This window comes from Chrysochloris asiatica, unplaced genomic scaffold (assembly GCF_000296735.1).
Source record: "Chrysochloris asiatica unplaced genomic scaffold, ChrAsi1.0 scaffold00181, whole genome shotgun sequence".
Lineage (NCBI taxonomy): Eukaryota > Metazoa > Chordata > Mammalia > Afrosoricida > Chrysochloridae > Chrysochloris > Chrysochloris asiatica.
In genome coordinates this window covers 3623290-3636869 of record NW_006408699.1, presented here as the reverse complement: position 1 = coordinate 3636869, position 13580 = coordinate 3623290, and the positions used below count along the sequence as shown (strand labels likewise).

Sequence of the window (13580 nt, the reverse complement as noted above, 5' to 3'; positions counted from 1 at the left end):
CTATGAGCATTGGCTTAACACCTCATAGGTTTCACTGCTGTTGTCTTAGGGGCCATGGGACAGTAGTATCAAGACTGGATTCACATTCTGATTCAGTGTGCAAATTATTTTAATTCTCCAAGCCTTAGATTCCCTATCTGTAAGATGAGAAAGAATGCCGCCTCAGTAGGTGGGTATTAAACCAGTGTTGAAGATCTTCTCTTCTTTCCCTTAGTCCTGGTCTCCCTACTCTGGATTGACTTAAGTTAGAATTCCAGGAGTGAGATGAGGGAATTAGTGTCTTCAGTCATCATTCATGTCACCCAGACGTTAGCATTATTCACATTTTACAATATTTGCTACATGTTACTTTATGTCTTTTCCTAAAGTCTTAAAATTGTGGCACTGTAGGATCAGCACTGGACTGTGAACTACAAGATCCGTGGTTCAAGCTTACGAGCTGCTCCTTGGAAACCCTATACATGGTCACTATGACTCGACATCATTTAACAACAGAAAACATAAAATTATAAACAACATAACGTTTTCCCCTGAATAATTGATTATATGCATCTTGAAAAAAGGGGACATTTCGTAATCACAGTACCATTGCCATACCTAAAACAATTTAACAATAACATCAATATTTAGCTGTGCTCAAAATTTTTTTAGATTCTTCCATATTTTTAGAGTATGTTCAAATCAGGATCCACAGAAGGTCCATAAAATGCATTCAATTGTTTTTTATTCTTTAGGTTCCCATCTTACAGGGGGGTTTTTTGGTTTGTTTTTGTGTTTTTTTCTATGTAAACTACGGAGTTGGCTCTGTATTATTTTCCTTAGTCTGAATTCTGTTGATTGCATCCTTGTAGTGTTTTTTAATGTGTTTCTCTGACACCTTGATTCGTCCATGTTAACTATTAAATCTAGAGGCTTGATCACATCAGCTTTTGCCGACTGGGTGAATGGTTTCAGTCTTTAAGTGGTGGTGCTGAGTACCTCCATCATGAGACACGTATCTTAGTTATCTGTCTATAATGCTTAGGTGATGCTGAGATCACTTTCTGGGTGCATCGATTTGTGATGGTGGCACATACACACACAGACCATACCTATCTATCACTGTTGAGTCGATTCCGACTCCTAGCAACCCTATGTGTTACAGGTAGAACTGCTCCTTAGCATTTCCTTAGTGATAATCTTACAGGTAAGGAGCAGCCCTGATAGCACAGTGGGCTGTGAGTTGGGTTGGAAGCCACAAGGTCAGCAGTTTGCTCTTCATCTACAAGCCACTCTGTGGGAGAAAGATGAGACTTTCTGCTCCCATAAAGATTTACAGCCCTGGAAACCCTATACAGGGTCGTTATGAGTGGGAACTGACTGAATGGCACACAACCACCCCCACCACCAATCTTGTGGAAGCATATCACTGGGCCTTGGTTTTTTGTGTCACCTTTAAGGTATCTTCTGACCTCTGAACTGTATGTTAGTAGTTGAGCCCAAACCATTTGTATTACCTAGGTACCATAGACTCATTCCATCTAGAATAATCTCCCATCCCATTGACTTAAGTGCATGGTTGGGATTTCAGTAGGTAGAGCAAGGCCACTGCATATAGGACACACTGTAATCATTGTGTCAGAAGTGACAGGCCACAAACAACAAATCTAGCTTTGAGTGGTTGCCATAGGAACAGAAGAGCAGTAACAGCAAGCAGAAGGATGTTCTGGGGAGTGGCCTTTTAGCTGTCATCTCTGGAGACCGATGGTTCTAGAGCATGGAGTGTGCATGCACAGGAGTGTGGGGAGGACTGTCACAGACAGGAGCCAGAACTTGAGTATGAGGATGATGGGGTGGAGCCAGGCCCTTCTGATTGAGGTAGATGAACATCACTTGTCCTTGTGGGCAGAGTCAAGGAAGAAGAAGAGCCTCAAATGTGATTCCATTGTGTTAAGCCTCTGAAATTAGACATGACATTGATTTTAAAAGGAAAAAGGTGATGTTGGGTAGGTTTTATAAGAAAGGAATGGGCTTCAGTTTGACCTTGAGGGATGGGTAGTAAGAGTCTCCCAGGTGGGCAGTGGACAACCCAAACCAAATCCACTGCTGATGAGTGATTCTGACTCATAGCAACCGAATAAGACAGAGTAGAACTGCTCCAAAGGGTTTCCATGTCTAAATCGTATGGATGCAGACTGCCTCATCTTTTTTCCTGCAGTGCAGCTAGTGGCTAGGAACTGCTGACCTTTTGATTAACAGGCTGACACTTAACCCACTGCACCAGTAGGTTTCACTGGACAGTGGGAGGTATGTCTAAGGATAACAAGCACAGTTGGCAGTTGTAGAGAGATTTTTGACATCATTGATGCCAGTGGTGGTGGTAGACGTTGGATACGGTAGTGTTGTAGTTACGTGCTATTGAGTCGATTCGGACTCCCAGCAACCCTGTATAGGGTTTCCAAGGAACTGCTGGTGGATTTGAGCCACCAACTTTGAGGTTCCAACCAACCTAGCAGTCCATTCCTTACCCTACAGTGCAATACCAGGATTCCAAGCTAGTATATAGTTAGAGGAAAAAGAACTGGTTTTCTTGGGGGCTTGGAAGACTGTTTTGGGAAAGGAACTTGTGTGCCATTGAGTTGGTTCCAACTCACAGTTCCCTTGTATTGGAACAGCTGGTGAGTTTGAACTGCCACCTTGGCAGTTAGCCGTCCAGTGCTCATACTGTAGTGTCACTAGGACCTCAGTAGAGCAAGAGATTGGGAGATTGTTGGAAACATCATTGAGACAAACAGTGTGGGTAAACACCTAATCCACAGAAAAGGGGAAATTGGCAGTGTGAGGGGTTGGGATGCACAGGTGACTTACCCCTTCCCTATTCTCACTAACTCTGTCCATAGCATCATTCTAGCTGTGTTTGTCTTTTTCCTGTGTGTCTCCTCCAAACTCTTAGAGCTCCTCAGGGGAAGCATCTGGGATCATTCTCCACAAAACCTCCAGTACCAAGCATGGGGAGGGTTGAAAGGGGGATTTTGAATGAGTGAATGAACGCATCCTGTTGTTACACTGAGTGATGAGGAGCATGTGCTGTCACATCCAGCTGACTGCAGTTCAAATCTCTCCACCATTATTTATCAGCCATTTGTTTTTTTGAGTAAATCACTTGATCTATTCATATACAATAGGAATCATAATACTTAATGATACAATTAGGCATTGGGGCTGGCAATTAATTTATGCTTAATATACCTGAGCTTGACAAAATGAACAGACACATGAATGCAGGTGGACTTCGAAGGAGGCAAGAGGGAAAGGAAGGAGAAAGTGAGAGGTAGAGGTGTGTAGACATGGGCATAGGCATTGCAGGGGGAATTTTCTCTTTAGAGAGCAGAGAAACTGTGTGCTTAGCTGAGCATACTGGAAAACCATCGGTCTGCCACCATGGGGAGTGTGATCGTCACCCTGGAAAGGCCAGAGCAGTATTCAGCTTGGTGTGACTATCACAGACACAGTTCATGTGGTCTCAAAGCTTGGGAGACTTAGAATACCTTCGCCGGAGGCTGGGAGGGCAGCCCTGACTGGTGGATTGGTCCAGTTCAGGTTGGGACCAGCCTCCTCTGCACAGGTAACCAGGAAGGACCAGGGCCCGGAGCCCTGCAAGGTGGCAGAGCAGTTGCCATGAAGTGAGGGGAGGCTGTCATCTGAGAGTTGAGATCTAGAGCCTGGGTGCGGTGGATTAGGAAGTTCTGTGAAGAACCTCTGTGTTTCTTGTTTTAGGAATGGGCATGCTCTGCTGGCATTCATGTTCTCTAGACAGGAGGGCAAGCTCAACCGTCAGCAGACCATGGAACTCGGCCACCACATCCTCAAGGCACACATTTTCAAGGTGAGATGCACACATGTAACCAGAAGGCTTGCTTCATCATTGTTGTCAGTTTGGTTTCTTTCTCTGTCTTTTTTTGTTTGTTTGTTTGGTTTTGAAACTTTTTGAAAATTTTGTCACCTTTATTCCAAAAGTACCCCATAAATTCCATCCGGTCCTCCCTGAAAGTAGTAACTACTATTCTGACTTCTGTCATAATCACTTCCTCGCATTTCTTTATAGTTTATTCAGTTGTACATATAAATGCTATGGTTACATTTTACTTTTCCCTCCTTCAAATCTCCTGTAAGTTTCTTTTAATCTCCTTTGCTTTTTTTTTATTGTGACAGATATACATGTAACAAAATATTTGACCTTTCAACAGTCTTCATAAGTATGTACAAGTTCAGTGACATTACGTATCATGTTCAGCCACCATCCTCAAGCTTAATGTCGTTGTTGTTAGGTGACATCGAGTCAGTTCTGACTCATAGTGACCTTATGCACAACAGAACGAAACACTGTCCGGTTCTGTGCCATCCTCACAGTCATTGAACCCGTAGCTGCTGCCATTGTGCCAATCCATCTCATTTCAGTGTTTAGTTTCTGGTGCTACATGACAGCATTCTGCTGTTATTCATAAGGTTTTCTGTGACTAAACATTTACAAGTAGCCCGCCTCTCCTTCCTAGACTGTTTTAGCCTGGAAGCTAAAACTGTTCACCATGGATGTACCCTGCTGGTATTTAAAGTACCGATGGCATAGTTTTCAGCATCACAGCAACACGCAAGCCACCACAGGATGACAAACTTATACATCACCCTTAACAGAAGTTTAGTGTCCCTTAAGCTTCGAGTCTCCCTGTCCCCCTCCCTACTGCTTACCCCTACCTGCTGCCTTCTAATTGATTCCAACTCAGAGCGATGTGTGTTCCTTAGGGTTTCTGAGAACTGTACTTCATTACAGGAGCAAACAGCCTCATCCTTCTCCCACTGCACCCCTAGGACTCCTTTCACCTACCCCTGCAAACCACTGATGAAATATTGTCTGCGTGCATTCATTCATTCTAACTAATTTCATTTACGTGGGCTTACATCATATGTCCTTTTGTGCCTGATTTATTTCACTCAGCACAGTGTTTTAAAGGTTCATCCATGTTGTAGCATGTATCAGGACTTCATTTCTCAATGGTTGAGTAATAGTCATTGTACAAATGAGGGGACTTCAAAAGATTGTGGGAAATTGCCAACCAGAATTGAAACCTCTTTTAATGCCACTTTTCCATGAACTTTTCGGAGCTTCCCTGTAGGTACTATATTTTGCTTAATCCATTCATCTGTTGCTAGACACTTGGGTTGTTTCTACCTATTGGCCATTGTGATTAATGGTGCAGTTAATGTTAGCGTATAAATATTTGTTTGAGAACCTGGGTTTAAGTCTCTTGCGTGTATAGTTATAAGTGGAATTGCTGGGTCTTACAGTAATTCCATGTTTCACTTTTTGGAGGAATCATCATACTGTTTTCATAGTGGTGCACCATTTTACATTCCCACCAACAAGACATAAGGATTCGCATTTCTCCACATCCACTTCAACACTCATTGTTTTCTGATAATAGGCATCCTAGTGGGTGTATTTTGATTTACATTTCCTTAGTGCAATAATGACATTGGGCATCATTTCATGTGTTTGTTGGCCACTTGTATTTCTTCTTTAGAGAAATGTCTGTTCAAGTCTTTGCCCATTTTGTCTTTTTGTTGCTGGGTAGTAGGAGTTTTGTATCCATCCTGGATATTAAACTCCTTTCAGACATACAGCCCTGAAATACTTCCTCCCATTCCATAGGTAGTCTCTTGAGGCAGGGTTTTTCAATGCTCACGACTCCAGGTGTTCTGGTGTGAGTCACAGCTTTTACTGTGGAGTTAGTGCAGAGTTTCCCGCTCCCGGGCTTGCTCACTTTCAGTGATGCTGTGGTTGGGAATGGAGACACTGAAGACATTTGTCTGGTTGTTTTCAGGGCCTCAGTAAGAAGACAGGAATCTCGTCCAGTCATCTTCAAGCACTGTGGATCGGTTACAGCACTGAGGGGCTGTCTGCTGCCCTTGCCTCTCTCAGGAACCTCTACACTCCCAACGTGAAGGTAAACCCCTACCTCTGCTGCTTCCCTGCACTGAGCAATGTGGGCAGCTGTCCAGGGCATCTTCATGATGCCCGTTACCCAGTCTTGAATCTAAGATTATTATGGGTTCTCTTCCACAAGTGTAAAGTGTAGCTTTTGCTTAGGCAGGAATATGTGGGTAATTGGAAACTATTTTGTGAGCACTTGGTTACTGTTGCAAAGCAGCTATAACAAGGAAGCAATTCACAAAGGAAAACAAAGGTCGGAGAGAGATTTCCAGGGAAAATTGATTGTTAAGTGTCCTGGTTCAATCAGTCATCTGACCATCTCTTTATGGATCACAGAAAACAAAACATTGGCAAGTGACACAAAGAGATGAGCACACAGAGGAGGACACTGAAAAGCTCTTGGGCACATGTTTTATTTACGAGTATGGAAAGAATATTAGCATCTGCCCACCTGGAGCTAAGAGCTGTTGAACCTCCTCTGCACTGGTCTGTGACAATCATGTCACAGCATTCTGCTGAGCTTTTAAGACAGAATGTTCTTCCCACTTAATGCAGTCTAAGCTTCTAGCATAGAAAGTCCGAGGAACTGCTAAGACCACAAAGCTTTGTGTAGTGTCTGGCCTGCTCAGCCTCTGGCACCAGTTTCCAGTATACCAGGTGGTTCTGTCAAATCATTTCTATAAAACTGACCAGCTCAAGAAAGCCATCCGGGGAAGGACTGTGGAAAGCACCTGGTTACTACTTCTTACTTTGTTCATTGAAGGTGAGGGAGCAGGAGAAGGCATGTACCCAGAAATGGAGCTGTGAGGGACACTTGCTCAGGACCTTCTGCTCCTCTCCCCCTACTGTCCACTTGTCTCACCCACACCAGCCGTGTCTGTCTGGGTTTCTGGGTCTTGCAGAGCCCTTCCTGGCTCTGGTCTGATGTGTGAGCTGGCTCCTGTCTTCAACCTCTGACCTCTTGATCTGTTTAGAGGTGTAAAGGAGCAGACAGACGTACTGGGCCTCAGGAAGGACTTATCAGGGCCCCAAGTTCAGAGTTGAGTCACTGTTGTCCAGGGCCTTAATGAGAATTAGAGAAAGATCATGGCCCAGCCGGGTGCAGATGGTCTCTGCAAAGATAACGGTAACTCCTCTCCAGATGTACATGGCCTTTGTCAGGGTGGAAGAAGGCTCCCTGGGCAGAGGGTTCCCTGAGCTGGCTCCTCTGTGGAACTACACACCTGAACCTGTTGGGTTCTGTACTAAATACCCACTGCTTTGCATAATTCCCCCAACTCTCTAGCCTTGTAGGTTTGAGTGCTTCTGTCTCCACAGAAACCAATGTGCAATTTTTAATATATTGTGTGTGTGTGTGTGTGTGTAGACAGAGAGAGAGAGAGAGAAAGAGAGAGAGAGAGAGCGTGGCTGAGTATTATGGTGTTGGTTCCAACTCATAGCGACCCTATATAGGGTTTCCAAGGAGCAGCTGTTGAGTTTGAACTCCCAACCTTGTGGTTCAAACAGACCTTGTGGTCTAGTGCTTTAATATATTTATGGTCAACTTATATGTAGATATTTAACTTAAAATATATATTTTGTTTATATTTAACGTAAATATAAATACTAGAAGTCCAGGTGGTACAGTGCTTAAGAACTTGGCTGCGAAGCAGAAGTTTTGCAGTTCAAACCTCCCAGCCCCGCCACAGAAAAAAGATGTAACCCAGTGCTTCTATCAAGATCCCCATCTGGGAAACTGTTGGTAGTCCACTCTGCCCTGTGGACTGCTGTGAGTAGGAGCTGATTCAATGGCAGTGGGTTTTGGTTTGTGTGTGTGTGTTTTCTAATATGTTTATATTTCAAATATAAAAATAATATATTTGTGTTAGATTTTTGAAGTTTTATATTAAAGTTTCTAAACATTTTGTAAATTTGTACAGACAGGGAACACCAAAAACCATTTCTTTTGTAGTTTAATGAGAACTAGCTCCAAAAGCCTACCACTGACACAGGGAATGCTTACTTTTTTAGGTGAAATTTTTCTAATGGAAAGGTAGTGAAAACCATTTCCTAAGTTTAGATTTTAGTTAATGATGAAGTTGAGAATGTCATTTCACTTAGATTTTAAAGAAATTAGAATTAAGATACTGAAATAACATCGCTCCATCTTTCATTTCAGCCAAAAGTTTATCTTTGGCTTCTCCATACTTAATAAAATTCTGTAATGATGACATGGGAGAAGAAAGTAAGAATAAAATGGCAATATCTGTTTTTACTGCTTGAATGAGTTATGGACACAGAAGTTAATGTGGAGAAAAGTAAATGGAAAACGTCATCCTCTACTGAATAAGGGTTTTTAAGACAGTAAATTAAAAGGTTGCGTGTAATAATGTAATGAGTTTGACCCTCCTGGGATTATAAATTTTCCTCTGTAACGTACTTGAAATCTTTTAGGAGTTATTCATCTTTACTTTGTTTCATTGAAATTTAATGTCACATACATCTACCCCATCCCCAAAATTATATCACTTGGCTATAGAATTTTTCCATTATCCTTCCGTTTCTTTTATGTTTGCGAGAAAAAAAGGTTTTCACAGAACCTTGAACTAATTACACTAATTTAAAATTATGCAGGCAATTAAAGGAGCTTTTTTTTTTTTTTTTTTAAACAGAATATTAAATGTTGTCATACAGGAATGAATGTCATATTGAGCAATAATTGGCAGTTTGCCACTTTGTTATATTAAAGTGATTTTACTTGCTCAGGAATGATTACTTGGTAGATGGCTTTTAATTTCAGTGGCAACCCAGTGAATTCTAACAACTTGGTCTCGCTTTACGATGCCAGCTTATGCCAGCCAGGCCCTGGCTGACACGCTAGGGTCCTGGCCACCAGGGCCTCCAGGGCCTCATCTAGTTAGTTGTTTTGTTCACATCATCTTCCCGGACTGCTGCCAACCACAGGCTACCCGAGGCTCTGTCCCCAGGAGAATTCAGCTTGTGTTGCATCTCTCAGGCTGAAGGCAGGCAGGCAGGCAGGCAGGCAGGCAGGGAGGGGAATGGAAGCTCAACTTGGACTTCAGCCTGCTTTCTTTTGGCTGGGGTTCCAGTCATGTTCCAATAAGGTAATAATTAAGTAATACAAGGGTAAGGAGTCCTAGCGTGCCTCTGTAAGATAAGCACGGGGCTGCTGACCACAAGGTGGGTGGTTCAAACCCTATACAGGGACTGGCTTGACAACATTTAACAACAGCCAGCAAGTCAAAAAGTTTTGCTGCTAGTGTTCCAGTTCATAACATGCACAAGCTTATTCCAAACAAACGCATTTAAGCAAGTCTCAGCCACCGGCGGATGTCTGTAGACAAGTTCCCTCACTTGTTTTGGGGCTCTGGTGCTGTGCTGTAGGATCAACATTGGACTACTATCAAAGGTCAGTGGTTCAAACCCACCAGATTCTCCTTGGAAACCTTATACAGGGTCACCATGAGTTGGAATCAACTGAAAGGTACACGACAACAATTTAGTTAGGGTGCCTTCAAGAAAAACGCCTAATCAAAACAGTGGCTTCCAAGGCCATCTGCTGGGCCAATTAAATTCAAGGCAGAGATGTCAGCTCAGAAGGTCATGGGGTCTGTTGTTAGGGATTCCAAAAAGTTCCCAAAGGGATAATCTTCGTTGATTTTTCTTGAAGGGCACAGGATGATCACAGGGGCTCATTAGGAAGAAGTTTTAAGAAAATTGTAAGCTGCATTGGTAAGAAAAAGGTCAGGAAAGATTTTTCCATCACAACAATGCACCTGCTCATTCCTCAAGGGTGGCAAGAGCTGTCCTGTGAGAATTTCATTGGAAAACCTTACCCCATCCACCCTCCAGCCCTGATCTTGCCTCTCCAGACTTCTTTTTGTTCCCCAAATTTAAAGAATATTTAAAGGAACAGTTTGAGTCCCTCAAGAATGCCCAAACTGCCATTTTGATCTGGTAAAAATCAAAGTGTTTAGAGTTCTTCAGGGACGAGTTCTGACTCATAGCGACCCTGTATAGGGTTTTGTGAGGAGCAGCTGGTGAGTTTTAACTGCCAACCTTGCGGTTCAAACAACCTTGCAGTTCAATGTTTATTCTACTGCACCACACCAAGGACTCCACAGGGAAGGGTTGTGTCGTTGTTAACTGACATCGAATTGGTTTCAACTCATAGTGACCCTAAATAAAGGTTTCCGAGGAGCAGCTGGTAGGTTTGAACTGCCTACCTCGTTGTTTACAGTCCAGTGCTGATCCTATACTAGAAGTCCCAGCGAAGGATTGTTGTTGTTGTTGTTGCTAAGTACCATTGAGTTGGTTCCAAATCATAGCTGCCTGTATACAGTTTCCAAGGAGTAGTTGGTGGGTTTGAACCACCAACCTTGAATCTCAAACTGATCTTGTGGTCCAGTGCATTATCCTCCAGTGCCACATCAGGACTCCAGGGATGGGTTAGGAAGATGGAAATGAAAGCTTCCGAGGTGTAAAACCCTAGATTGAAGATACATCAAAACAATAGCTTCATATTTTTGATTTTTTTGTTTCATAAATCAATGTACTTTTACTTATACTCTCACGTGCTTTATGATGGGTATGCTGTAGTGAGCCTCGGTAAATGTTCTGAGAATTCTGAGTGTCCTCTGTATGTCATGCCAGCCAGGGCCCCTCACGATGGCATTGCCCTTCCACCTCTGTCCCCCACCCCTCTACTTCCTTACCCTCTCTTCTGTTGTTTCCTGGCATTCATTAAGTCCAGCATTTTCAAGTGTACTCAAAGGAAGGCTTCTGTGGTGGTGATGATCAGAAAATTTCTGAGTGGTAGGAATCATGGCTCAATCATGCAGAGTCCCTTCCGGTGACACTGCCGTCTTAACCAGAGCTACTGCTTCTGTCGCAGACTGCTGTGATGGTCATTAGCTTTGTGCCAGGAGCACATCTTTTCCTTACTCCCCTGAGCCTTGGTTGTCTCACCTGTAAAATGGAGATATGAGAAGAACCCACGAGTCACTGGATACTCAGTGAAATGTGGTGTATGCTAAGGTTGTTCGGAAAATACTTGGCATTTATCTTATGGTCTAGACAAGTTACTTTTATTAGTGCTTTGCCTCTTCTCTGGATACTAACTCTGTGCTGAGCACCTGAATGTGCTTGCTGCTGGTTGGGGAGCAGAGCTGCCTACCATGAAGGCTGCAGGTGGCTCCCGCAAGCTTGAGAACCCAGGACTGCTCTGTGCTGGTGACCAGCACCAGGCAGAGCACAGGATGATGTAGAGGGAAACCTGGCCGGTGCCTTCCAGGGCTCCTGTGAAAGAGTGTAGCCATTAACAGTTAATGTGTATTCAGCACTGGCTGGATTCTGGACACTGTGCTAACCGCTTTTGATGTATATGCACTTTTCATTTTAAATCATCACAGCAACCCTTGCCATGGCCACAGTTTTCAGATGAGGAAGCGGAGACTTTAGGCAGTTACAAAGCTTACCTGTGAATCACACAGCTGGAAGTGCACCTGGCCCTGAGCAAGCCCATGCTCTCTACAGCTGCATTTATCACCTGATGTGTTTACAGCGTTGGCTGCCAACTAGAATCACCTTGGGAACTCTGGGTGCCGAGCTTCAGCCCCAGTTAAATCGGCGTATCCAAGGGTGGGGCTTAGCCCTTGGAAGCGTTTCATTTCCCCAGATGATTTCAATTGCAGCACGGGTGAGAGCTATGGGTTACAGGAAGATTCACAAGCTGGTAGGACGTTAAGTAGTAAAAATACCTGCCACATGGCACCAACAAAGGAAAATTTTTCCCCCAGGAAGCAGATGAAGTGTGAATTGATGATAAATGTTTTTAGGAACTTCTGCAGCTAAGTATATGCCTTCTAGCTAAAGGCTTAGAAGGTATTAAGCAAGACAGTATTGAAAGTACATCTGCCCCTGTTGTTACCAAATCACAGAGAGATTGGGTACAGCATGATAGTTAAGAGACTAATTAATTGAAAACAGTCTTTAATCTCCCTTTTTCCCTTTCTGTTAAGCTCATGGACTCCAAGGGGAACTGGAGGCGGGAAGGAAGAGGGTACATGGCCATCAAAGCCTTCCCGGGAATTGACAAGTCTTCCTGCCTGTCCCCTTGTGCCAGGGTCTCATGTGCCCCTCAGTGGATAAACTTAGATCAGTTCCCTAGGTTTTGGTAAAACCTCAGATATTTTATCAGCACAGTGCTATTTTTTTTATAAATATGTTTAAATCGTTAAATTCTGGTAATTGTTATAGGGAACCATTGTCTATCTGTGGAGCAGGCTGGGAAGGATTCAGTCAGACATTAAACATCACAATGTTGGAACAGGGACACACTGTCTGGTCAGTGTGTTCTCTACCTTTCCATCCATACCTGCTGGTTGACAGCAGTAGGCTGGGCTGCTGCTGGGCCCTCTCATGGGTGCAGATGACCTGGGGGGAGAAGTCAGGACCACCTCAGCACTGTGGGGATCTGCCTGTTCTGAAATGTCAGTAACAGTCCTGATGAGAGGTACGGGATTGAACAGTAGAGTCATCCCTGCCCTGGAAAGAGCTCTAGTTCTCTGTGGAGAACAAAGAGAAGACGGGATGTGAGAGGGGATAAGAGTGACTAGGATTTGTGTGTGTGAATGCTTTTGCAGAGCCTGGCAGAGGGAGGAGGTACTTTATGGGCGGGGCGGGGGCACTTCTCTCTGTGATGTGGTCTGGAAGCAGAGGACCATAGGAAGAGGTGCTCTGGGGTTTAGTGTCTGTGGAGAGAACATTCCAGAGCTGAGCCTGCTTGGCATGTTGTGGCACAGGCAGCAGCGCCAGGTGGCTGATGCAAGGTGAGTCCAGGGAAACGGCAGAAGAGACTTTCGGAGAGGAAGCAGGAGAGCTGGGTCACATGGGGTTCAAGTCTCAGATTTCACCTTAATGTCTCATGAGTCCTCATTGTGTAAATCATCCACATGTGTGGCACTGCGGGTTAATGACTCGACTGCAAAGTCAGTTTGAACCTCAAGGTTGGAGGTTCAAGCTCACCAGTCAGTTGCTCCTTAAAAACCCTATACATGATCGCTGTGGGTTGGAACTGACTCAGTGGCACTTAACAACAACAACAATGACTTCTAGGAGTCCTGGTGTGGCACTGTGGGCTAGTGCACTAGACTACAAAGTTGGTTTGAACTACAAGGTCAGTGCTTTAAATTCGCCAGCTGCTCCTTGGAAACAGGGTTGCTATTAGTTGTAACTGTCTCAAAAGCACTTAACAACCACACAACAGTGGCTTCTAAGAAGCCCTGGTGGCGCAGTAGATAAGCACTCAGCTGCTAATTAGTAGTTCAGCCACTCTGTGGGAGAAAGATGTGGCCCTCTGCTTCCATTCAGAAGCCCTGTTCGCGGTTCTGCTGTGTGCTGTGGGATTACAAAGAGTCAGAATTGACTTGAGGGCAGCTGGAACTGATATCAGATTGTAAATATTCTGTCAGCTTCTCTTAGGGACACACATCATTGGAATAGCCTGCATATTATAATATCCCTAGCTTTGCTTCTGTGTCTTTTTATGATCTTTGTGTGGTTCTAGTCAAATAGTGTGTCTTGTGGTTTTCATACCCAATAAGCAGCTCGC

At 43.9% G+C, this 13580-nt stretch overlaps 1 protein-coding gene across 1 annotated transcript in view; it reads left to right on the top strand.

The window, feature by feature from the left end:
- The window catches only part of TANC1 (tetratricopeptide repeat, ankyrin repeat and coiled-coil containing 1), a 157630-nt gene that overhangs the window by 102216 nt on the left and 41834 nt on the right, over positions 1-13580 (top strand). The window contains exons 13-14 of the mRNA XM_006872044.1: positions 3757-3865; positions 5859-5981. Of these exons, the coding sequence (XP_006872106.1) occupies positions 3757-3865; positions 5859-5981 (232 nt within the window). The remainder of the gene's footprint in view (positions 1-3756; positions 3866-5858; positions 5982-13580) is intronic.